Here is a 27,899-nt window from a genome sequence, read left to right on the forward strand (position 1 = left end):
GAGAAGCTGTGGAGTCTCCATCCTTGGGAGATATTTAAAAGCTGCCTGGCCAGGTCCTGGGCAACTTGCTCTGGGTGACCCTGCTTGAGCAGGGAAGTTGGACCAGATTACCTCCAGAGGTTCCTGCCAACCTCAGTCATTCTGCGTTTCCGTGATAATTATCTCAGTAGAGTTGGATTCTGGCATTCTGATATATTTAAGCACATGTTTGCATTCCAATCCTATTTGTCATATTACAGCATTTCACACATAATTTAAACCATTCTATGGCATTCTAGCAATGTTCAGTCATATCGATACTGCCGGGCCTGGAGACTATAATGAAGGAAGGGGGACCTGCATTTAAAGTAATTTTACAGATCTCATATTCACACTGCTTCATTATAGTTGGACATACAGAAAATAATATAGACAGTAAAATGGGACAATAGCGAAGCAGAGAGTGAAGACACAGTTTAAAGAGAGAATTAAAATTTTAAAAATACATGTAATACTTACTGATACTTTTAAAGCTAGGCCAGTGAAGAGAATAGCAACCTCGAAGATTCAAACGTAATACATAAGGACGCCACTTCTGCAAAATATTTACTACTATTTGGTTCTGAACGTTATGCTTCACTGATGAAAAATTGATCTAAAAATGTAAACAATTGATATATAATTCAGTACTAAAAATAGGTAATACCTACGAAATACACATCATTATGAAAATCACTAGTTAATACATGAAGTTTTATGTAAACATTGAATCAATAGTCTGGAAAACACGTAAATGTCTGGTTAATACATACATAAAAATTCTAGACAAATTACTAAAACTACTTAAATGTAGAGGAAGCCTGTGTCTATAGTATTTATGAAGCTGAGGGAAGTCTTGAACTGCCAAAATACGACATGCCAGAGTGTTATGTGCAAATAAAATTGTCAGACTTGAATATTTACTTTATTTTTTCCCTTTAAGATGTATAAAATCCTAAAGTTGCTAAAGATTTTTTTTTCTGATTAATGGTCTACCGATACATCAAGATATCAAGAATATGTAACCTACCATCTTAGTTTTAGTAGAAGAATCCTTAAGTGATTTAAGCTGCAGGCTAGGGATATCTAGATATTTGACTAAAAACATTACTTTTCATAGTATCTGTCAAAAGTCCAAGTTTAAGAAGTTTTAACAAAAATTACTAGAAAATAGTTTTAACAGTCTGTCTACTTACTTTTTAAACAAAAGCAGGAAAGTCAACATACAAACATTTAATAAGAAATATCTCCTTTTTGGAGAAGACTTTTTCATGCCTTCTTAAATTTGTTCATTAAAAAAGCCAGAAAAAGCTTTTTTTTCCCTGTTTGTATAATCTGCTACAGCTATACCACATCTGTTTGTTGTACATTTCATAGTATATGTTTATTACCCAAACACTTTGAAAAAACAATTACCATTATTTCTATGCAGAATGCTTGGAAGTGGTTACAGTACCAAGAAGTCAGGACTTCAGAACTTTTTCCAGTTTTTCACTTTCTTATTAGGATTTTGTTCTTCTTACATTAAAATTATCAGAAGTTTTAATGCTAGTTTCATTAAGATCATTAATTCATCACAGTAACTTAAGACTAGACCTAATAAAGGTCCAGGCACCTACAAGCTGGGCACTGCAGTGTCTTTTGGATGTTGGTGCCCAGGGTAGATTGAAGAACTCAAATCTGAACAGAGAGTCTACAAAATACATGACAGCTAAGCACATCAGAAAGTCCATTTTAAAGAAACTCACACAGGGAACAGGCAGCTGCCTAGAACCAGACACAAGACATGTAAGCAGCATTGTTGAGCCCTCCAGAACTTCTTTGCCTCAGTCAGGAAGGCAGGTATAGGTCCCCAGCTACCTGGGAACCAGAGCCTGTGTCCCGCTTAGGGGACAGAACAGTGTATTTGGGAGACTCAAGTTCAGATCTCTTCTCAGCCTCACAAGGCACAACTCTGTTCCCCTTCTGGATCCCACATGGATCTCTTCGAGTGGGAGAGGTGCCTGTTGTCAGGGTCCTGTGTTGACCAACCACACTTTAGGCATGTCTATGTCCGGCCATGTATCCAGCTGACCCTGACCCTAACTCATGGACTTCACTTCCTGACTTGACCTTGGAGATGCATCTTCACAACAGGGCTGACAGGCTGTCTGATGGGTGAGCGACTCTGGTTACTCTCACCAGACCTGCTCTGCTCTTCTTATTCAGGTTCTGTGGGACTGTGCTCCTTGTCAGTGGGAGGCACTGCCCCTCCCTGCCCTTCTAGCGCTCTTGGCTCCCAGCTCACCTTCCCTTGTGGCACAGCCCTACTGCTTCCTCACACCAAGCTCTGCAGGTCGTGCAGTTCTCAGAGAAAAGAGAAAAACAATCTCGTTGACCACCATCATCATCATGAACTTTTAGGTCCAAAAAGGAGATGCCTATCAGACTAGACATCTCCAGGATTATGCAGAAGATGCACAGGGTATTTTGGATTGTAATTTCAGACTTGAGGGCCTAAAATCTGACCAAATCATGTTTGAAGTGCCCAGACACTTTTAAAAATCTAGCCTTAATTTTTCTTTGTACTGCTGATAAATGGCTATATGTGAGGCAATGATATAGAGGCCATAATGATACTGGTTGAGGTGCCATGGCTAGTCTTACGCCACTGCCTAAGGACTGGGGAGCCTTGAGGTAGTCCTTCACACCTGAAGCCTCATGAGCACTACAGAAGGCAACAGCAATGAGCAGTGTGATTGTATTTTTAAGTTCAAGGCAAAGACAGAATAGCTATTTCAGGTGTGGCTCCAAACAGACCATGCTAGCATGGTCACACAATGTGCATTACAAAGCAAGTTGACTGAAATGTGTGTGCTAAGGAACTGGACTGCTAAGGTAGAAGACATAATGCAATACCTTGGACACTGCCATGTGCTTTGGGGACACAGTGACCCCCTCAACAACTCTAAGAATTCATGAGTATGGAAGTGAGCTGGTCTGCACCACTTGTTCCAGGGATGACAAAAGTCTCTCTAGAGCAACTACAAATCGTCTCAGAGTATATGGAACTGAGTTTATGTTCTCCTTCCACAGTAGTCATATAGTGCCTGTTTAGATTACCGAGGGAGCCTGAGACACCTCACTTAACTGCCTACATTTAGTGGGATATGGCTAAGCCTCAGTGGCCATTTCTCTTTCTTTTCCATTGACTTTATAATGATATACCACAGACAACTTCATTTGAGTTGCTCCTATTTTTTTATTCATGTAGCTGAGTAGAACAAGTAATTTTCTGGGAAAAAACTTTTATCCTAGATATTTAGCATTCTTAAAGTAAACTACCTCTTTGCTTCACTCTTTTTTAAAATAAATAAAATTGAAATAAAATATTGAAAGTGATTATCTTTCTTACTTCACTCCATAATGAACTGTTCTGAGTTAGTAGCATCCACGTTTGGCTAACTTGAGCACATCTTGCCAGATCAACTAAATTTACATAATGGAAAACCTACATCAGAAAAACAGACATACACGATATTAAAAACTATTCATCAAAAAGCATTGCTGTATTAAATTATATATATTCACCTATCCTAAACAACAAGAGCTATTTTCAAATTAAATACTTCTTTCTTAGGAGTTTAAACATACCTTTTATAGCAGAATGCCAATAATTACTCTCATTAACAGCCTTTACAAAGAGTAGGAAAAGACAGCTTTGCTTAAAAGCTCATCAATTCAAGCTATAATGGAGAATGACACAAATGTTTCAAAACTGAAGATTTTTCATGGACCATCAGCAGTTTCATTTCACTTACATTAAAACAACACTTGTTAAAATACCTCTCTTTTAAACTGATTTGAGACAATATAATTTCAACTAAAGCTTTTTAGATTAAATATAGTACTTTTAAATTCAACTTCGAATTACATATAAGAGTTTGTTTAGTTTCTACCTCAGAGGTCTTTTTAATTTAACTAGCATAATTTGGTAAATATATCTATAAATCTTTAATCTCAGAATATTAAAGTCTATGTGTTGTATTATGGTAGAAAAAATATAAAAGCTATACTGATAGTTCATCTTATACAGCTCAAAATTCTAAAATATACTGCCACCAATAAGTAACATTTTGAAAAATTAAATTATAGCATTCCAAAAAGGTCTTGTCCTGGTAAATAATCTTAGATACAGCAATCTCAGGCCATAAAAGTAAGAGACTGAATGAAGATTACATTTGGCAAGTTTCTGCCATAGCTCCTCACCTGCCATTTTTATGACCAACTGTCAAACAGTATTTCTGCCAACAGAATGCTAATGTTTCATCTTAGAAGAAACTTGGTAAAACAAAAGGAGGGAAAATACGGTAAAATTTAATGTCTTTGCTATAGAAACACAAACACATTATATTATAACCATCTGAAAATATAAGATGCATTTAAGACTCAAAGATAAAGAGCATAGGCAGAATTTTACATAAAACAGCTGGATTATTTACATACTAAAAAATCCCATATCCATAATCATTTGCAGAACTGAATCACTACATCATATGCTGAAATATAAATATCTGATATGAAATGCAACACTTAAAATGTGCAGTTCTAAGCATGAAAAAGAAACCAGCTGACAGGAACACAGTTAATAAAATCCTGCATTACTTTTCCTAAAGTAACTATTATATAGGGAAAACTTTATGCTTGTAATGTAATTACTTTCATATCTGCACAATAATACATCAATGGCAACAGTTTAAATCTGGTATGGTAATTGGTTGATAGCAAAAATACAAAAAGAACTCTCTAATTTTATCCCATAACCTGTCACTGAAGAGGAATTTTTCTTATTAATATACATTTTCAAAGAGCTTAGCACTTAAGATATGTACCTTAACAACAAGATGTCAGAGTGAATACATAGCAAAATGCCAGTGTGTTTTACAGAAGAGTATTTCCATATTAGTTATACAACTTTCCATACAATAAAACCTGTTTTTCATTATAGCAGTATATGAAGTATGATTTGAAATAAGCTCCAGAAAAATGAATGCATACTCTGTGCAGAGCTCACTCAAACTATACAGGCACAAGAGAACTCTGGAGTCAGAGGTTTTGAGACTCAAAGGAGTGTTGTACTCAGAAGCAATACACATAAAGCCTTTGTAAAAGTAAGGCAATAATTGCAAAATTTGTTTCACTTCTGGTAGTCAACACAGCTAAGAAGTTGTGGTTGGGTTGACCCTGGCTGGGGGCCAGGTGCCCACCAGAGCCGCTCTATCACTCCCCTCCTTCTCTAGACAGGGGAGAAAGGTATAACGAAAAGCTTGTGGGTCGAGATAAGGACAGGGAGAGATCACTCACTAATTATCGTCACGAGCAAAACAGACTGAACTTAGAGAGGAAACTCATCTAATTTATTACTAAGCAAAACAGAGTAGAGGAATGAGAAATAAAATCAAATCTTAAAACCCCTCCCCCCACCCCTCCCATCTTCCCGGGCTCAACTTCACTCCCGGCTTCAACCTCCTCCCCCCTCAGCAGCACAGGGGGATGGGGAGTGGGGGTTACGGTCAGTTCATCACGCGGTGTTTCTGCCGCTTCTTCATCCTCAGGGGGAGGACTCCTCTCATCGTTCCCCCGCTCCAGCGTGGGGTCCCTCTCACGGGAGACAGTCCTTCACGACCTTCTCCAACGTGAGTCTCCTCCATGGGGTGCAGACCTTCAGGAGCAAACTGCTCCAGCGTGAGTCCCCCATGGGGTCACAAGTCCTGCCAGCAAACCTGCTCTGGCATGGGCTCCTCTCTCCATGGGGCCACAGGTCCTCCCAGGAGCTTGCTCCAGCGCGGGCTTCCCATGGGGCCACAGCCTCCTTCAGGTGCCTCCACCTGCTCCGGCGTGGGGTCCTCCACGGGCTGCAGGTGGAATCGCTACACCCCCTCATCCTTCCTCCATGGGCTGCAGGGGGACAGCCTGCTTCACCATGGTCTTCACCACAGGCTGCAGGGGAATCTCTGCTCCTGCGCCTGGAGCACCTCCTCCCCCTCCTTCTGCACTGACCTTGGTGTCTGCAGATGTTCTTACATCTTCTCACTCCTCTCTCCGGCTGCAAAAGCGCTCTCTAACTGTTTTTTCTCTTTCTTAAATATGTTATCACAGAGGCGCTGATTGGCTTGGCCTTGGCCAGTGGCGGGTCCGTCTTGGAGCCGGCTGGCATTGGCTCTGTCAGACACAGGGGAAGCTTCTAGCAGCTTCTCACAGAAGCCACCCCTGTAGCCCCCCCGCTACCAAAACCTTGCCATGCAAAACCAACACAGAAGTGAAGAAAGAGTGACTACCCATGTAAGTGTAGAGTGCATGGATTACCAAAGTGCAGGTTATCTTGGTTATACTGAAATATGCTTTATAATAAACGAGTCACTAAAAACCTGTTAGAATCAGAAAGAGATGCTCTAACAAAAAAAAGATGTTTCACTAAAGGAAATATTCCTTAAGATAAACTTTTATCCTGATTTATATTCTACGTATTCGATAATTTTCTATTCTATAAAATCCTATTCTATTCTATAAAATCCTATATTTTCCTACTGAAATGAACAGGATTGAAAAACATATTGGCTGGAACCCATTTTTACCAGAGAGATTAAGTTCAATTAAAAGAAACAAGCAGAAATATCAAGAGTAGTCTGAATCAAAGAAAATTCACTCAATAGCCAATGTGACTATTAAGCAGGTATCCTTTATTGCAGCGCTGGGAGTCGCACCGGGATATTTCCACGAACGTGCGTCTCGACGAGAAACAAATTGTTCGTGATTTATATTACAAAAGAGTTTACATATTCATTAGGTTTCTGATACATTTAATGCATATTCATTATTATTCCGGGAACTCCTGAATATATGCTAATGTCCTGATACGCCTGCGCAGTTTCTTTCTCAGGTGGTCGTCAGGGGTCGTCCTCCTCAAATCTTCCTCTTTCTCCTCTTCTTCAGTGTACAGAGTTGGGTGACCTCTTCTTCATTATCCCCGTTTTGCAAGCTCAGCAACCTTGTTATCCATCCCGCCCAGATGGTCCCAGGCTTGCTGGCATGTTGGGCCTCCCTTTATCAGGTTGCCTCAAACTTTGTGTCTTTTCTAGTTCATACCCAAGGACTATTCCCTAATTTACGGCTTCTCTTATCCTGCTTCTGCATTCCAACTATTTTATTAATTGTTTTCTTTTGTACTGGAGCATGAGACAGGCGAAGCCTGAGTTTGTGGGGCCTGACTCAAGTATTGCCAAGTTATATTCTTTTTTTTTTTTTTTTTTAAATTGTTATACGCTAATTAGATTCCCCTATTCATTCCCCCCTTTTCATTAAAGTTGCGAATTCTTTCGCAAGAAGGCCTACAATACATTCTCTTTTTGCGATGTTCTCTTAAAGTATTTCCCTGACTCTACTGCGTGTCTTATCTTATTTTGTTTCCAGTTCTCATATTCTCCTGAAGTTCGCCTACTACACCAAAATGCACATTGTATTAATATACAAGTCAGGATTATCATCAGTCCTATAAGCAGGACAAAACCAAATAGCTGCCGGAGCCAGGTCGAATTAGGTAGCCAGGAAGTTAACTTGTGCCAAATTTCTTCAAAACCCCATGAGGTATCTTCTTTAGTTATTTTATGCAATATTTCGCTTTGTCTACGGATTTCGTCTAAATCTGTGGAGATTCTACCGCTTTGGTCTATGTACATACAACAGCTTATATTTATGGTTGCACAAACACCACCTTGTGAAGCTAATAATAAATCAAGGGCCATTCGGTTTTGAATCACTTCTTTTGACAGACTAGTTATTTCAATTTGCAAGGTCTGTATTGCATCAATGGTTTTGTTCTCAATGTTTTCTATTACTGCTGAAATGTTCACTATAGTTTTTTCTAGTTCACTTACCCCTAGCCATGGGAGAAACCACCTTACAAAACTATGGATAGCGTTATGAGTTTTCTTTATGGAAGTTGTTATTCTTTCTTCATAGCCAATGTACCACATAGCCAATACCATCCCGTTCCTAATGGAACTGGGAGTCCAGTATAGTTCAACCTTTGAAAAACAGGATCAATCAATGTCATATTTAAAAATGGACTTGTTATATTTGAATATTCTCCTACAAAGGTGCCCTTTCCTGAACTTACTAAACAACTATTACTTGAGGTATAATTCGCTATCATCACGTCTACCTTCCATTCCTGGTTCCATTTGGACTGGGAATCTTTTCTAAGGGTGGTGTTTGCCCAATAAACCGGATTTGTCCAGGAGACATTAGATGGAAGCGGAACTCCTATTAAGGATATTCCATGGCTGGAATATTTAGGCATCTGAGTGATGTTTTGGACTAGAGAGAAGTGTAGATTTTGATTCCATCCTTCTACCTGACTGACATGGCTCAGGCACTTGAAATGGTCCATTCCACTTCTCTTCCAATGGTTTACCTGTGAAATTCTTAACATAAACCCAGTCTCCGGGTTTAAAAGGATGTATGGGTTGATCTAATCCTCTAACTCGTGTTGCTAGAACAGTCTGTTCGATTATATTTAACTGTCTGTGACTATTACCTTTTCCTATTACACCCATCTGAATCTTGTTTGAGGTATTCGGGTTATTCTTTAAACAAATTTCGCACCTTTGGGTTACTTGTTTCACACTAGTGTACAAATTTCAACTTACTAGCTTCTGGTTTAATTGTTTATATAAAGCATCTGTACCCCAATGTGTTTTCTTATGTTCATCTAAAACTAATTTCCATAACAAATTAGAGGGTACTATTATTCATCCATCTGGAACATAAAACCATCCATCTTTTCCTTTGTTACCTTCTAAATCATTGATTACTTATCTGGCTCCAAATCAGAATTTGGAATTTGAAGTTTACCATCTGGAATTAAGGCTGCCATCACTTTACCCTTTTCTGCTGCCTTTCTAGCCTCTGAGTCTGCCAATTTATTGCCAATCTCTTGGTCGGTGTTACCTTTTTGGTGCCCTTTACAATGCATAATAGCTACTTTTTCTGGAAGATTTACGGCTTCTAGTAACTTTAGAATTTCTTTTGCATGTTTAATATATTTTCCTTGAGCAGTGAGAAGTCCTCTTTCCTTCCAGATAGCACCATGGGCATGTACAACTCCAAAGGCATACTTTGAGTCTGTCCAGATATTAATCTTCTTCCCTCTTGCCAGCTCTAACGCTCGGGTTAGGGCAATGATCTCAGCCTTTTGTGCTGATGTCCCTGCAGGTAATGATTTTGCTTCTATTACCTTTTGGGTAGTGGTCACAGCATATCCCGCTTGGCGTTCTCCGTGTTTCACAAAGCTGCTTCCGTCTGTATACCAGGAGTCCTCGGCATCGTGGAGCGGCTCCTCTTTTAGATCGGGGCGACTGGAATATACCGCTTCCATCGTTTTTAAACAGTCATGGACCACCGGCTCCAAGATTTCCCCGCTAAGGAAAGAAGCTGGGTTCACAATGTTAGTGGTGACTATAGTTATATCATCTTGTTCCACTAGTATTGCTTGGTATTTCAGAAATCTAGAGGGGGAAAGCCAGTGTCCTCCTTTTTGTTCTAACACGGCTGAAACTGTATGAGACACCATTACTGTAATTTTCTGGCCCATTGTAAATTTGTGTGCTTCCTGTACATTCAGGATAACTGCAGCTACTGCTCGTAGACATCCAGGCCACCCTTTGCTTACTTCATCCAATTGCTTAGAAAAGTAAGCTACTGCTCTTTTATAAGGGCCTAGTTGCTGAGCCAGCACCCCTAAGGCTATTCCTTGCCTCTCATGAGAAAATAGCCAGAAGGGTTTAGACACGTCAGGAAGACCTAAAGCCGGTGCTCTCATCAGTTCTGTTTTCAGTTGTTCAAAGGCTCTTTTTGCTTCTCCTGTCCAGGTCAACTTTAACTGATTATCTTTTAGTAATTGATTCAATGGTTTTACTAAGAGTCCATAATTATATATCCATAATCTGCACCATCCTGTCATACCTAAAAAGGTCCTAAGTTCTTTCGCTGTTCCCGGCAATGGTGTGCGGCAAATAGCTTCTTTTCGACCTTTACCGAGTTCTCTTTGTCCTCCCGAGATCTCAAATCCGAGGTAAGTGACTTGTTGCTGAATCACTTGGGCCTTTTGCTGGGAAACTTTGTATCCACTCAATCCTAGAAAATTTAACAAGCTCACTGTCCATTGGGCGCAGTCCTCCTTAGTAGTTGTAGCCACTAGTAAATCATCCACATATTATAATAAAGTCCCTGTCTGAGATGGAGGAGTCCATGTTTCGAGTTCTCGGACCAACTGGTTCCCAAAAATAGTAGGGCTATTCTTAAGTCCTAGAGGTAACACCGTCCAAGTTAATTGTGTTTTCCTGCCTGTTTCAGGATTTTCCCATTCAAAAGCAAACAGCTTCTGACTCTCTGCTGCCAAGGGCAGACAGAAAAATGCATCCTTCAGGTCCAGTACGGTAAACCAAATTTGGTCCTGTACTAGCTGATAATTCTTCCCATCCGGTTTCTTCACCGGTAAAATTGGGGTATTATACTCTGATTTACATTATATGAGCAACCCGTATTCTATAAAGTTGAATATTAACCTTTTAAATTCCTTTTTGGCCTCTATTTTTAATGGGTATTATTTTGTCTTACCAGATTTGTTCCAGGTTTAAGGATAATTCTTATGGGTTTCGCTCTTCTGGATCTACCCGGGACCTCATTAGCCCGTGTCAAAAATGTCACTGTATTCTTCACCTCCTCGGGAATTCCTTTGTTAGTCTTAGGTTGCTCCTGCAACATAAAAACTCTTGCCTCAATGGCTTTAGATTCAGGGATTAATAATTGAACTTTTCCATCTTTAAAGGTGATATGCATTTCCAATTTACTCAATAGGTGCCGTCCCAAGAGTGGTATAGGACATTCAGGCATATATAAAAATTGGTGAGTTATCCATTGTTTTCCGAGCTTAAAATTTAAAGGATGGAAAAGGCACACTGTTTCGCTTTCCCTGTGGCACTCACAATGTTTACTGTATCATCGCTCAATTTTCTTTGATAAGTATTTAACAGAATAAGTTGCCCCGGTATTTGCAAGAAAATCTATTTTCCTTTTTCCCAGCTCTACTGTAGACAGGGGTTCTGCTGGGGAGGTTTCCCCCGGTCCCCTTCAGGACCTAGTTCAGGGGAACTGAGGTTGAAAGGGAGCTGCTTATCGTGCCTCCTCCAGAACCTCTGCACTGGTAGGAACAGGACCCCTAAAACGGTCCTTAAATTTCTGATAATCCCATTTTCAATGTCCCAGTCCTTTACAATATGCACACTGATGATCTCCTAAGGTATTACTGGTATTTTGTGCTGGAGGGGTCTTGCCTCTCCCCCTTGGTATTGCCGTCCTCCCCTGAAGTTAGTTTGCTGATGCTTCCTGCAGTGCAGCTCTCAGGTTACCCTCTCTTTCCCTGTCTCTCCCTGCCTGTCTCCGCTCTTTCATTTTCTTGTTGTTCTTTTCTAACTTCCTTCTACAAAACAACATCAATTGTAACATTGTATTATATTCCAAATTCTTATTCTTGGGCTGTTTTTTAAAACTTCTCCGCTCTGATTACTTCCCATTTTACTATCTCGCCAACCACAAACAATCTTTACTATTTCGGTAGCACACTCCTTTTTCTCAAGGGGTTCACACTTTACACTTAGCACACTCTATGTCTGTCCCAGATTGAATTCACAATTTCTGTTTATACCATAAACATTCAAAAATGATTATTGATTCACAATATTTTTGGGGTGTCAAAAGCAATATTCTGATTCCCACATTTATCAACAATTCTACTTCAGGGGCTGCATCATTCGGATTTTTAGTTAATCTTTTAACACAGCAATAAAGGACATCCAAACTTACATGTCAATGCTACTATTAATCTAAATAATTACCCACAAGGGTATCATTAATCATTCGCTTCGTCCTTCTCCGGCTGTTTCCCTCGCGGGATAACAGAACCGCGGATCCGGACTCCACACTCGCTTCGTACGTGATTGTACGTCTCACACACTCACACAAATTCAAACACCTCAAGTTATACTTGAGAAAGAAAAGAAAGAAAAAGAAAAAAAAAAAAGAAAATTCTTGAAACTGTAACTGTTAAGCTCCTAAACAACCAATACCTCCAGACAGTTAGTTTTCAAGTGCATGTGTGTGAGTAACAGTAACTGTTAAACTCCTAGACAACCAATACCTCCAGACAGTTACAAGTGCGTGTGTGTGTGACAGTAACTGTTAAACTCCTAAACAACCAATACCTCCAGACAGTTACAAGTGCGTGTGTGTGTGACAGTAACTGTTAAACTCCTAAACAACCAATACCTCCAGACAGTTACAAGTGCGTGTGTGTGTGACAGTAACTGTTAAACTCCTAAACAACCAATACCTCCAGACAGTTACAAGTGCGTGTGTGTGTGTAACAGTAACTGTTAAACTCCTAAACAACCAATACCTCCAGTCAGTTACTGTCCCAATGTATGCGAATAAGACGCTAGCAGTCCCGCATACGCTCAACCCTGCGTTATAACGTAACGACCTACGGGGAGCCACCAAACAACCGGTTCCAAAAACAGAGTAGTAACTGTTAAACTCCTAAACAACCAATACCTCCAGACAGTTACTTAAACAAATAAAATAAAAACAAAATATTTTAAAGAATACCTTTCAATAGATGGTCCTTGTCTGCCCCCGCAGTGATCCGATTGAGGAGAGGAGTCTCTCCGGAGAAATCCCCGGGGGTACCCAAGAGAGTCCTAATCTCAATGGGTCCTGCAGCCGGGCAGAGAGGGTCCCATCTGGGGTGCCAATCTGAATCAAAGAAAATTCACTCAATAGCCAATGTGACTATTAAGCAGGTATCCTTTATTGCAGCGCTGGGAGTCGCACCGGGATATTTCCACGAACGTGCGTCTCGACGAGAAACAAATTGTTCGTGATTTATATTACAAAAGAGTTTACATATTCATTAGGTTTCTGATACATTTAATGCATATTCATTATTATTCCGGGAACTCCTGAATATATGCTAATGTCCTGATACGCCTGCGCAGTTTCTTTCTCAGGTGGTCGTCAGGGGTCGTCCTCCTCAAATCTTCCTCTTTCTCCTCTTCTTCAGTGTACAGAGTTGGGTGACCTCTTCTTCATTATCCCCGTTTTGCAAGCTCAGCAACCTTGTTATCCATCCCGCCCAGATGGTCCCAGGCTTGCTGGCATGTTGGGCCTCCCTTTATCAGGTTGCCTCAAACTTTGTGTCTTTTCTAGTTCATACCCAAGGACTATTCCCTAATTTACGGCTTCTCTTATCCTGCTTCTGCATTCCAACTATTTTATTAATTGTTTTCTTTTGTACTGGAGCATGAGACAGGCGAAGCCTGAGTTTGTGGGGCCTGACTCAAGTATTGCCAAGTTATATTCTTTTTTTTTTTTTTTTTTTAAATTGTTATACGCTAATTAGATTCCCCTATTCAGTCTACCAAGATTTAAAAAGATTTTCTGTTTCAACCTATACAAACTAGCCAAAAGCTATAATTTCTTTAGCTAGAAAAGGACAAATCAGGTAGAAAAATCACTGAGAATGTGTCTTTTACCACTAGCATTTAATCACCTAGGTAATACATTCAAGCAATTTGCCTGCTCCTCAAAACATGCTGCTGTCCCACAAGCTGTCTGTAATTCACTTCATATAAACTACTTAAAACAGTTTAGAATATCAATTTTTCTGGCTTTATGTTTTTATTCCAGAATTTTGGGAGCTTGCTATAGCCATACTCATTTTAAAGAGATTTAGGTGGTTCAGAATGCAGTTGGGGACTTACAAGGATTTTTTTAAAGTACAGAAATGTGCAGGCTCTTTTCAACAGCAAATTCCTTCTGTGCACCCCATCCCTTCAAAGACTTGCATCCCATGATAATTATAGTTGGATCCATCACAGGCTTCTTTAACCAGAAGTCTGGTTAATTGGACACGTGGATTATTTTCTTAACTTCAAAACTCAATCTGATTTAAAACTCTAAGGAATTTTGACACAGATCACAAAAAGTATTTGAATAAATGGAACTATATGACTTGTTAGAATGAAAGAGAAAATATTGACTCTATTATTCATTAATAGAGTTTAGTTTCATATTAGAAGAACAAAAGTAAGGCTTTTAATTTGACACTCTCTTGCTAGTAACCTTTTCAATTTTCAGTTCTGAAAAAGTCTGTTGAAACATTTATTTCATATTAGGTCAAGACCACAGGAGCCAGCTTTAAAGCACAGCAATCATTTTCCACCAATAACTCAACATTAGGGTACTGTGGTACCACTGACTTTTTTAGGAAACTGTAATTTTCAAAGCAAATGGTTTCCATCTGCCCCTGAGGACAGATCTTGTCCCAGCAGTAAATACAAACTGACAGATTTATTTTTTTTTGCACAGGAGCAGAACAGAAAGCTGCAATAAATGTTAGCATACTAATAATATTATTTACTAAATATCCTGTGATTTTGAAATGATCCACCACCAAATATCATCTACAGTGCCAGAGACAATAAAGTCTCCTTATCATAAGTTCCAAGACGTTGAGAAGTCCAGGCATGCTTTCTTTTCTACACTCCATGAATGCTCAGAGCAACACAGATTTGGCCTGGAGAACACAGCATCCAGTAATAATCTCTTGTTGAAGGAGATTGTATCTACATGCTGGATACATCAAAAAGAGAGCATGAGGATTCACAGAGAAGGAGAAGGAGAAGAAGGAGAAGGAACTAGCTCTGCCTTTCTGCAGCATATGGTTAGGCACTCAGCTAGTGGGAAGCTCTGGTCTGTGCCAGTAAACAGAAGAACTCTTTCTGCGCTTCCCATACTGAATAAAATAGTGACAGTTCAAGAAACCAGGTGACAGCCACACAGATCTGCACTTCTCTCTGGATCAAGGGAGCTGCATTCTCTTTACATACAAAATAGAAGCATTTCAGTAGGCTGCCTGCTTTTCTGTAATAATTTTTGTTACCTCTGCACTTTATACATAAATAAATCCATTATTTTCTGGCTTGCCCCAAAAATCCACAGCTCTAGCTTCCAGTCCTCATTTGTAATAACTTGCATGACTTATCCCACATACACAAAAAATACAAAAATACTTTCAGTGCAGCTGGCTCAGCCTATTCTCTCTCGCGTGCCCTGAAGGAGACCCTCCAGAAGACGCTCCCCATCCCACATGCTTCCATGCACCCCTCCCCAAATGCCTGCACTGCTGCTGTCATCTTTTTGTTGATCCCAGTCCTTAACCCTCCTGCCCTGGTTTTGGCTGAGATAGAGTTAATTTTCTTAACTCTTCAACACACTGATGGTTTTAGTTGTTGCTAGGTAGTTGTAGTGTCTACACTAAGTCAGGGACTTTTCAGCACCTCACACCCTGCCAGGTGCACAAGAAGCTGGGAGAGCACAGCCAGGACAGCTGACCCAGACTGGCCAAAGGGATATTCCATACCATAGAACATCATGCTTCTATGTAACTGGGGAAGCTAGCCAGGAGGTGGGATCACCTTACCCTATTGTTGCTTTTCATTTTCTTACCTCTTGGGTTGTTCCACTGCAGTCATATAATTAGTTTTGATTTCTTTTATGACATACAATTTCCTTAGCTCTAGCTTTTGGATTTGGATTTCAGATATGCAAAAGCTATTTAAGTATCGACAAACAAAAATAATTCCTCTTCCTACACTGACCATATTTTTATATATATATAAAAATTGTATATATATTTATATATGTATTTATATGTAAATCACAAAAATATGGCTTGAAATTTGTGTGGATTATGCAATTTTCTTTTTCTTATTCTTAGGTTATTATTTCCTAGTCTCATCAGTAGAATTTTCACTTCCTACTTCATTCTCCTCATAAATGCACATTAAAATATACACTATGATGGGCCTAAAGTCTAAGCTGTCAAACTACCTTGCTTTTCAGCTCCAGACCTCAGAGTTGGAATTACTCTAGAAATGGAAGACATCAATGCTTTCTGCTAAGCCACTAAAGTAGCACTTGACAGTATATTTGATTTATATAGGCTATAAAATTAAGTTTATATATAAACAGAAGAGAAAATTATATAATGTATTTTTACAGCTGTAGCCTTAATCAGAAAGTATGGCTACGTAACTCAGAATAACTGTCATTCTTTTCAATACATATCCGGATTCTGGTTTTCATGTGCATAGTCTTTATGTATGCGAGATCTGATTCTTTGTGACAGCAGCACATGTAACTGTGAACATGATGTGACCTCAAAAAAGGGCAACCTATGAGGATAGCTTGAAATGTCACTATATTTTGAGCTCATGGTTTGGATGACAAAAAAACAAGGCTCATGGATTAAGCTAAAATAAACAGATTACTTCCAAGCTACAAAAAAAAGGAATGATGCTGTCAATTTTATTTGTTATAGAACTATCAGAAAGATTACACTATTTCAGGGTTTTTAATGAAAATGGGATTCTAGTACAGATCTGAGAATTCCTGAAAATTTGACTAATTATTTATTTATAGGTATGACAAGTTTGATAGGTATGGACACATGTAAGCTATAGTACTAACCTTGAGACATATATATAAAAATATACATACACACACTCTCTCATATAATACTATCTTTTTATATAATACTATTATAATGAATAATATTACCTTATTAGGAAATACAACATTAGGAGGTGGCACTGTAGATCAATTTTTGGTCATCCTGCTACTCATACAGGGAATGGATCTCTTTCTCTCTGTTTTAGTGATATTTACACTTGTATGGGAAGAACATTCCCTTCTGAGTGCACTGCTTCTGAAGAAGAGGTTCATACTACAGATTCTTCCTTAACTTGTATCAATGTCTTAGTAATCAGAGGTATGAGTATTATGACCCCAAATTCTGTAGAAGAGATACTACTGCTGCTGCAAGGGGCCCATACCTGAACCATTTAATAGCAGAAGTTCTCTGGTTACTGAATGAGTCACTACTAAGAAAAATGGCACAGACTAAACCCCATTCATGGACATAAGTCAAAATAAATCAGTCTTACATCCATGAAGATCGTATGCACCAACAGTGGAATCCATATGGATAACATCAAGAAGAATTAAAGCATGCTGTATTTTTGGTGAATAAGGTCTGTAAAGTATGCACATGATTTAGCTTACAGATTCAAGTTTCCCAGATGTCAGTGACATCAATTATTATTTATAATAATTAATTATCTGCATTTGGGTTTTAGACTTCATTGGAGAAGAAGTGAATTTTGAGTTCACTATAGTCCATACTATTTAAAAGAAAAACATATTATGTTTTTTCTGAAATACCACTTTAATGTTTTTGCAATGTTAAATTAATGGAAAAACATGATAGGACAAATTAAAGCTTATAAATAAGAAGATAAAATGAAAACATTTTAGCAGTAGTTCCAACGTATCCCTCAATGGCAATTCTTTTCAGTAACCAACCTATAATTTAGTTAAACTGCCTCTACAACTGAAAGCTCCACAACCAGTAGTTACTAATTCTGTTCTTTTTTCTAAAATACTGCCACAAATCAACCTTCCTGCTTCTGGGTGGAACTGCCTTCTCTTCTAGAAGTTATCGTAATAACAAGCTTTCTCTCTCTAAAGTTACATTTTGTAAGGATACAAGAATACTGATCAATGCAAGCTTTTAAAAAAACAAATTAACTTAAACGGAATATAAATGTTTGGAAAGAAATCTTGCCCTACCCACTGTACCCCTGCAGTAGATTCCTCTCCTCTACTCTTGCTTTCTGGCCCGGCAGTTTTTTCTGTATTAAGGAGCTGCATAATGTCCATCCAGTCTTCTCAATAATTTTAAGAAAATTAAACTGCTTTCTATCACATTTGGAGCTTGGCTTATGAGCTTCTATTCACTGCCAACAAATCCCTTTACTTCCCTCAGGCATTCCACTCTCTACCTATCCTATAGATTTCCTGATTTCTTATCCTCCCTTTTTGAATCTCACTTTTTCAGTCTCAGCTTGGAGAATCTTCTGGATGTCAGGTTAGGGCATGCAGAGTATCATCAGGTGCCACTGAAGGAACGAATAGCATTACCATCCTTCAGAGGATTCCACCTGACTCAAACTCCAGCATCTAGAACAATGTAAACAGGAACCTTCCTTTCCATCACACAACCACATCCTTTTCAACAAAATGAAATATCTATTATTTATGAAATATACATATTAAAAATTAAAAAGAACACCAACTATCACAAACCTGTAATAAGGCCTTTTCTGGTAAATGGGATGTGGATGTTTTATGTCCAACAGTAAGATCATTTGATTCGGAACAGCCTTTCTGACTTTCCTTTGCCAAACTCTGAAAAAAAAGGTACAAGAGAAGTACAATTTTATCTTAATTGCATGTTCAAAGTTTCAAATACATTTAAATATTCAAAAATGAAATTGTATTTGCTAAGTTTAACTAGGCATTTTCAAATTCCCATATAGTAACACATCTATGAACATTTGTAACTGCTATTACTGAGAATAATCATACTTTTAGGGTGCATCTCCTGATTTTGCATCGTAGCAATACAATATAGAAGTATAGGAGACTCACTGCATTTCCAAACCAAAACATTGTGTACACTAGTTTGTACACACAATATGGCAGAAACATACTATTAGCACATGCAAATTTTTCAGCCAAGTCTGCAAAAGGTATCACTACTAAAATCTCTCTGATGGTCTACTGCATCCAACAACGTATACTGCATGAAAGATACTAATGTATCTTTCACATATAATCTCAACATGGGAGTAACATTCAATCTCCTTGTTTTGTCTTTTATTCTAGCTCTAGATACAGAAGGAGTTATGAAGTTGGTTTTCATTTGAATATTGCTACAGGGAAGAGAGAAGAGAAAAGAGAAGAAATATGCAGGTAAGGAGAAATTAGAAATAAAGAAAATGGGAAGAAAGAAAACAGTGGGATGGGAAAGCCAGAAAGAACAGAGTAAATGGAAATAATGAGCTTTAGATTGCAACTTCCCATTCTGAAATGTATTTGCCCTTTAGTAGCAATGTGAGCTCTTCTGGCCCATTAAGTTTATTACGTATTATATTCATTGATGGTTTAATTCCGCATTTTAAAATCAATCAATGTCATCTAGATTATCCAAGATATCCACAAAAGACTGGCAGATATGACACAGGACTGGCAGAGGACTCTTGCACTTCTTGAGCTTTGAGTGGAGGCCTGTCTGGTCTAGCCTTGTCTGAGATATCCCAGGGCATGCTGAATTACACCAGAAACTATGATTAGGTGACTTAACTGCAGTGAAAATGCCTACAAAAGTGTACACAATACAAAAGTACACAATCAAAAAATGTGGATTCAGTTATATGCTTTCTGTTATATGCATTCTAATTATGGAAGTCAAACCAACCCTTGCAACTGCTACTAAGAACGGAAAGAATTTGAGAATATTGCTCCCTAAGAATGATCTGATACACTCCAGAAACAGGAGATCTTTTGTGCACTCAATCCAGTCAGATTAACATTTCAAATATTTTAAGATACCAGCAAGAAAAGAAGAGAAAGAAAATGTATGGGAGGGAGAAGAAACAAAAACAAAACTGAGAGAACAGGGAGCAGTTCTCATTTGAGGGAAGAAGCAGGACTAATGACAGGTTTACTCCAGGAAGGATTTGACAACTGGTGTCCGGCAGCCAGCAAGTGGTCAATTGTCCACAGCTGGTTTCCATTCTGAACAACCTACAGTAGGGGAAGGGAAAGGAGCCAAACAGTGGGAAAGCTTTATCTGTGTGAGCATAATTTTTGGAACCCTCATGCTATTAGCAGTGGCCGGGTCTTACAGCTCCCGTCCCTCCCCTTCCCCACATGGTATCTGCTGAGCATCCCACCAACCTATGGCATTCTCTTCCATGGCAGGAGAAACCTTCCCAGAAATGAAGAGAGCCCTGTTTTTCACAGTGAGACCAGACAAGGCTGCTGGCAGCGGGGCATGTGGGGTTGTCCATGTGTTGCCTACTCTCAGTTGATCACAATTTTGGTTACCCCACACTTTGGGGGAGGAGATGAGCTTATTGAGGCTTTGCCTCACTCTGCAGGAATCTACACTTCTTGGATTGTGGTGGCAGGGATCCAGAGGCATCATCTTTACTGATTATCATGTCAACTGGTAATACTACCCCTAAGACATCAGCCTCGTGATCCAAGCCAGCTAGATCACTGATAATATACAACAGTACTCAACCTCTTCTGCTGCTTAAGATATGACCAAACTTTTACTTGTAGAATACAGAGGCAGTGATCTGCTTCCCATAACACCATAAGTACTAAATTGTAGTATTAGTAATAGTACGCTAAAATGCTTCATTTAATATTGATAGAGCTGTTTTTCCACAACAATTGGGATTAATGGAGTTAATCGTTAATCACTGAGCTTACTATATTTAGAGCATTATACTGCATACCTCAAAATATGCTTTTGTTTTCAAAGAACTGTGGGCCTCTGCATGCCAAGCTTTCACAACAGCATTTAAATACATTTTGTTAAAGATCTGTTGCAGTCTCTTCACTGCCACTGAAAATACACATAATTATAACTGATTTGAGTACCACAAGTAAGAACAAGCATGTCATTTAAACGCTTTAGATGAATGGCTGTTTATCAAATTACATTTCAATAAAATAGCTATGTGATTCACCTTCTGTAAGGAAATAAATAACATTTTTCAATAGATACATTTAAGACCATTGCAACAGGATTTCAAGTTAGGAGGCAAGGCAGAAACATGACATATTTCCAATTTATCAGAGCTGTGTATAAGACATTACTGATCTACAGTTTGATCTACCAAATTACCCAATAATTTCACAGAGCTTGGAGCTGTGAAATGTATACAGACCCCAGTGAAATAAAATACAATAGCAAAACTCTAATAATGTTTCAGATGGCACGGAAGTCAAAAGTCATAAGAATAAAGTCAAGTGCTAAGTGTTACACCAGTGTTAAACATACAAAGAAGAGCAAAGCAGCTTATGAAAGTTCATGTATTCATTATGAATTAACGTAAGCATTTTTAAAAATTACTTTTAAGAAAACTTTGAAGGAATTGAATTTTCTTTAGTCCAGCACAAAAGAAAGCATGGGAAATACTATAACTGTCCTTCTATATGTAAAAGGCATTACAAATGCAATCAAAATAAAATACTCTTCACAGCCACTGAAATAAAACCAAGAGAAAATAAGTGCAATTTTCTGCAAAAACTTAAGTCGTCATTAAATTAATTTTTTTATCAGTTAACTTTGTAAAAAACCTGCAATAAGCTACACAGGGAGCTGATAGACTCTTCTTACTTGAGACTTTCAAGAAAATACAGGTATTTAAACAGCTTAGCCCTATATAATCCTATCTCATGGACAAGGACTAAGCTTGATTAGTGTGACATGCAGTCTTCTCTATCAAAAGAAGGATTAAAATGTAAAATTTTATATATTAAATGCACTACAGAATCACTTTACTACTACTTTTTTTTAAAAAAAGGTGTCTAGAAATTCAACTGAAATAAATTATTATAAAGGTACATTTAAGATCCATTGTTGTTTCCAAAAACATATCAGTGTGTCTCAAGCCTGGCAAGAGATGCCATGTTGACAGTATACACTTAAATTTGTTTTCTGTTACCTGAGTCATGCTCAAACACTATGTGTTCTAGGGAATATATTGTATGATATTACTTAATTATACACTTTAATAAGTGTACACTTTACACTAATTACACTTTAATAACTTTTTAGGCTATATAACCAGTAAGGTACAGAGACTGGAAATATTTGCAAAGCAAATGCCTAAAAAATAATATCAAATTTTCATTGCCCAAAAGACCCGAGGGAGGAAGGCAAAAACTCTCAGGATTGCAAGGGAGGTCCAGGCTGCATCTACATTAATTTGCTCTGATTTTTATCAATCAGGATCTAACAGCCCGCAGACCTGCCCCTTTAATTCTCTCTCACAACACACTGTTCACTCTTGAACTTTTTCCACAGATCTCTCCTTCATTGGTTGTGTTATTAGTACAGTAGAGTTCTACTATAAGCAGATCCTCAAAGTGATCAAAGTTTATTTAAGAAAAAGAGACCCACTTTTAAAAAAAAAAAAAAAAAATCTCTATTATTCCAGCAAGCTTGTTGACAGTGCAATCCCACAAACAGTTATACTGGTACTAGTCAAGAGTCAACGAACAGAATCACTCAGACAAGAATGACTGAATGGCATCTCTCCATATGCAAGCTTCGTCATGGGAGGAAATAAGTTGTGTAACTATGCCCTCTGGATGTCTCCTCCTCTGCTCCTGTGAATTTAAGATTAACAAAAGTCGCCTTGGCTGAAAGTAATATTTAGAACAGAATATAAAAGGAAGCAGTAAAAAACAGGAAGTCTCTGAAAACTGCCTAGGGAAGTGAGACAACAGCTTGGGGCTCTGTAAGAGCAGTGTTTGAGTCATACATAACTGCCTGAGCTCAAACTCAAAGCTGTAGGTAGTGCTTTTGGCCTATTCTTCACTTTTGTGAAACTTCTGTCTGAGTGCACTCAGGTTAACAAGTCTATGTTCACAGCTGCTGCTGGGTGGAGACATTTTAAAAAAAACCATACCCACAGGATCTGTGAAACGCAAAGTCTCAGGCAGAATGAACAAATTACTTCTTTTTTCTGTCTTCTGCCTTTTTTTATTTTATTTTGATCTTCACTCCTTCCCACCTCCCATCATGCATTCCCTCTAACTGAAGCCAAGACTCCAGCTCTGTGATCTCTCGTTTTATCCCCAGCAGTGCACTCTTCACCTCCCAGAAAAGCATCCCGATTCCACCTTGTACTTCTGACATACATTCCTTTTCCCTAACACCTCCCAAGCCTGCTGTGCATCAGCATCACTGCTCAAGTCTTTAGAGAAGAGTACAAGCACCAGCTGTCCTAACAAAGCAGTGCAGGGGAACTGCCTCTCACAGCATTCATAGCATCAAGTTGCCACAGGTCAACCAATGAATGGCATCCTGCAAAAAGATGGCTAGATAAACTGTTGGACCAAACATATTTAATTTATGTAGCATAATTTTATTTTATATAACATCTATTTTTTGTCTTATGCAAAGCAGCTATGTAGACTTACACGTCATTTTTTCCTTGTGAATCTGCACCCACATGCTCCACTTCTGTACAATTACTCTTAATACGTGGACGTTATAATGGACTACTGCTACAGCTATCTTCTGCTTTGCCTTTCTTCTTTTGTTCTTTCTCAGCAGACTATATTTTATCCATCCCCTGAATTTTAAAACAGAATGAATCATTTAATATGGCTCCCAACCTGAATGAAGTAATATCTACAAAAGTCTGCAAATTGCTGTAAAATACAAATCAAAGATCAACAATATAAACTTCTGAATAGAACTGATGTTTATTATTTATAATTTAAATAAAATACACATTTATAATATTTTTCAGTAGTAATTCATTCACTCCTTTTAATAAAATTTCTGCTTGTTCTTAGTATTGTACAGTCTTGTGCGATAAAAACTTGCTTGCTTGTACCATCATGTGCTCCTGCGGCTGTCAACTATACTTTAATGCACAGATCTGTATTTATGAAAGGACATTTGAGTATTTATACAAAATAATTTAAAAGTCCTAGATGCATGCACTTACTTAAGTGCTATTTACACTTTCTTGGCAATACAAATAAAAATTAATAGAAATTAAATTTATATCTTAACAATTTTAACCTTTGGTAAAAATACCATTTCTCCTCTAAGCTAAGTAATAAGAAATAACTATATTCAGAACAAAAATTGTCTTTCAAATGAATCATATGTTGCTGGTATAGTGAAATACACTGTATCTGATTTGCTGGAAAGACAACTGAATAAATTAAGACTTTACAGGACTACTTTCATTTGCCAAAATCTCATTTCAAATTAAAAATAAATAAATAAATTCATTTCATATAGTTGGGAGCAATTATAAATGGAACATTCTATTGTTCCAGTTCAACTTCTATGATAATTAAACAAAACTGTTAGCTCAGGCAATCTTCAAAATGCTGCTCTAAAGGAAAAAGGAATAATCTTCCATGTCCCTGGTGTATAAGACAAAAAAGAAAAAAAGAAAAAAAAAGTTTTCTCTTGTAGCAAGTCAGACTCAGGTATTAGGAAAATATTTCTGGTAGAAAGGATTATGAAGTACTGGAACAAACTGTCTGCAGAGATTGTCATGTCTCCAACACGTGAATTTTAAGATGACTAAAAACAGCCTAGTCAAATGTTCACCAAGACTAACCACAGTATAGCTTGAAAATCTTCACCTCCCTTCCAATCCTGTGATGCTGTGATTCTTAGCAAGGATTTACACCAGTGTTCCTAACAGAGTTGTACCTCCTATACAATTAGCATTGTATCCTTTTCAAAACAAAAAAGCCCAAATTTATCTATCCTAAATGGAGGATCACTAAATTTTGATACACATGCTTATAACAAAGAAATCAGTGGATATGTTTGTTTATTGTGATTCTCATATTTTAAAACATATCTATGTGTTATCCTCATTCTTAAAAGGAAAAGTTGTATTACATAAAGTATGAGTCACCTAATCCCAAGCACAAGGGAAACCAAAGAAAAAGCAGAAGAGAGTGCAGACCTTTTACTTTCAGACCCAAACACAAATTATCCTTTTATTCCTGGGTATACTACCACATTCCTGGCAAATCGTACTGATTAACATACAGAAATGTTAAAGGACTTTGTTCAAGTCTTGAACAGGTAGAAACTCAGAATTGACTAGTTTTAACATAGAATTACTGAAGAAAAATCAAGCCAAATCTAAGTTTCTAATCTCTCTTCACATTGTTCTATTAAGATGAAACTTTTTCCTCACCCAAAGGAACTACATAAATATTCCTTTGGTAAAAGATTTTTCCTAAGATGTTCCTGAGATATAGGCAAAATGCATGTACTTACCCAAAATACACCTTCATTAAGTTTTTGCTGTAAAAGTCCCATGCTTTGGCACATAATTCTTCAGTCATCTAAACAAATCATTTATGACATTAGTACACAAAACAGTGCTGTATTATGCACATTTAAAAATCAGACAAAAATATGAAATCTTGCATTTTCCATGCTGATTGGTGCAAATTAAAGTATCTGCTTTAAAGAGTTCATGTATCATTTTCTGTGTATAGTTAGAAGTACTTTGCTACCAAATTACACCTCTGCTTTTACACACAGAAGTTAAAGGAAAAGCTAAATTAGCATATGAAACAGAACTAATATGTGTGCTTGAAGGAAAGCTCAATAACTGAAATTCAGCCTTTCATCCCTCATATCCACTCTTTTATTGATCAGCTGTATCCAGCAATTTAGCATATTAAATATTTTAGTTACTCTTTGCAAAAATCTTTTCATGACGCGTTGCTACGTAAACCATTTACTACATGATTTTAACTCATGTTTTAATAAACATGTTTGAACTTCTACATACTTCTACTGTTTTAAAATAACAGTTTTTCTGCTTTACAGGTGACTTTTTCTGATCAGTAAAACCAAAATGTTTACCTCCTTATTGCTTTATGTACAATAACACAGCATTTAACTATAGCTATTAATGGTTAGCATTGATAGCACTTTCCAAGTTTTATCGGTTCAAGTGTAATTTTAGGAATCAGCGTAAGTAAAACTAAATAACAGAATCATAGAATCACAGAATCAGAGAATGGTTTGGGCTGGAAGGGACCTCAAAGATCATCTAGTTCCAACCCCTCAGCTGCGGGCAGGGACACCCTCCACTAGACCAGGTTGCCCAAAGCCCCATCCAGCCTGGCCTTCAACACTTCCAGGGAGGGGGCATCCACAACCTCTTTGGGCAACCTGTTCCAGTGCCTCACCACCCTCACAGGGAAGAATTTCTTTCTAACATCTAATTTAAATCGACCCTCCTTCAACTTAAACCCACTACTCCTTGTCCTGTCACTACATCCCCTGATAAACAGTCCCTCACCATCTTTCCTGTAGGCCCCCTTCAGGTACTGGAAGGCCACAATTAGATCTCCCCGGAGCCTTCTTTTCTTCAGGCTGAACAACCCCAACTCTCTCAGCCTGTCCTCATAGGAGAGGTGCTCCAGCCCTCTGATCATCTTTGTGGCCTCCTCTGGACTCGCTCCAACAGCTCAATGTCTGTCCTGTACTGGGGCCCCCAGAGCTGGATGCAGTACTGCAGGTGGGGTCTCACCAGAGCGGAGTAGAGGGGCAGGATCACCTCCCTTGACCTGCTGGTCATGCCTCTTTTGATGCAGCCCAGGACACAGTTGGCTTTCTGGGCTGCAAGCGCACGCTGCCGGCTCACGTTGGGCTTCTCATCAATCAATACCCCCAAGTCCTTCTCCTCAGGGCTGCTTTCAATCCATTCCTCGCATAGAAAAAACATGCTATTGAAACTAGATTCATATTTATGTGGAACCCTTTTTTAAATTATGATCAAATATGAAACAGGAACTACTTGTTCCCTACCAAGCACCTAGATGCTATGCTCATCTCTGCTGACATTAAGTTTTGAATACAAATCAGTATCAATAGAAAGAAATGCTAAGTATCATATTCCTCGCATTAGCTATAGAACAGTAACATGAGAAAACTTAAAAACAGAATATGAGTATTCTGTATTAGAAGATTTGTTCACAGCATAGAGTTAATGCAAATGTTCAATGATTTTTACCAGTTGTTCATCATCTAGTCCAAAAACAGTGTTCAGGTAAGTTTCTGAAATCCTCTTTAAGTTTGGGTATAAAGAAGGATCTTTACACATATACCTTTAAAAGAGAAGTAAATTATATTAGCCATATTAGTATCCACAAAAGAAAATGCATGTTTTCTCAGTACCTAATAGATTATAGTTACATCTTATGGTATTAAAATGTTATTATGAAAAGATTAAGACCTATATCACTTTCTTTACAAATACCTATAGCAGCCGTTAGACTTTTTCTATTTTATTCCCTTCCCTCTTTTTTTCCAATTCTCACTAAGTTTTTCTAGCTCCCGTCTAAATAGATCAGCAGCATCTTTTGGGGTCAGTTTTAATCCAGTGATGAACACTGCAATTTTCTGACAACAATGAGGATTTTCCTGATATTCAAAATCTTCAATGGACCAGAATGTATAAACCTAAAAGACAGCGTATTTACAAAACACAACTTTTCTTGAAACACACCTGAACCATGAACTTAATTATATATGCAAGTTAAAGCAGAAGGGGAGGTAACTTTCGCAGGAGCTGCACCAACAGTAATGAACATGCTTCAAAAAACGGTAAGAACATATGATCTCACAATATTCAAAACTAATGCAAAACTCTGCATCTTGTTTTCTGCACAGTAAGCTAAGAATGCACATAGGCAGGTAGAGACTAACTATAAATTAATCAAGGGCTTTTTTCCTAACAGTGGGCAAAAAGCACTAACAAGTCTGAGAAAAAGTACTTGCTGTGAAGCGTATTTTTAAAAATTCAGATGCCATCTTTGGCCTATAGAAGTTGCACATATTTTAGAGACCAGAGCCTGAAGCCATTTCAGTCAATCACAACATTTTCAAAGATTCCAGTATACAAAATTAAATCCTTAGTCTTTTTTATCTCATGCTGTGATAACTTCACTTAAAAGAGCGACAGAACACACAAACAGAAGAAAATAAATGAGAAATACTATAATTAATGATTCAGTGCTCAAAGGGCACATCCGTGGTTCATATAGGTAAACATACTGTGAACAGCAATGAA

At 38.0% G+C, this 27,899-nt stretch overlaps 1 protein-coding gene across 1 annotated transcript in view; it reads right to left on the bottom strand.

The window, feature by feature from the left end:
- Window positions 1–27,899, bottom strand: part of FBXL13 (F-box and leucine rich repeat protein 13) — a 102,348-nt gene that overhangs the window by 66,313 nt on the left and 8,136 nt on the right. The window contains exons 3-9 of the mRNA XM_075776541.1: window positions 26,841–26,934; window positions 25,088–25,155; window positions 23,245–23,399; window positions 20,547–20,656; window positions 18,322–18,423; window positions 3,413–3,508; window positions 499–634 (exon numbers count right to left, since the gene is read on the bottom strand). Coding sequence (XP_075632656.1) covers window positions 499–634; window positions 3,413–3,508; window positions 18,322–18,423; window positions 20,547–20,656; window positions 23,245–23,399; window positions 25,088–25,155; window positions 26,841–26,934 — 761 coding nt within the window. The remainder of the gene's footprint in view (window positions 1–498; window positions 635–3,412; window positions 3,509–18,321; window positions 18,424–20,546; window positions 20,657–23,244; window positions 23,400–25,087; window positions 25,156–26,840; window positions 26,935–27,899) is intronic.

Source organism: Balearica regulorum, chromosome 1, assembly GCF_011004875.1.
Source record: "Balearica regulorum gibbericeps isolate bBalReg1 chromosome 1, bBalReg1.pri, whole genome shotgun sequence".
Taxonomy (NCBI): domain Eukaryota; kingdom Metazoa; phylum Chordata; class Aves; order Gruiformes; family Gruidae; genus Balearica; species Balearica regulorum.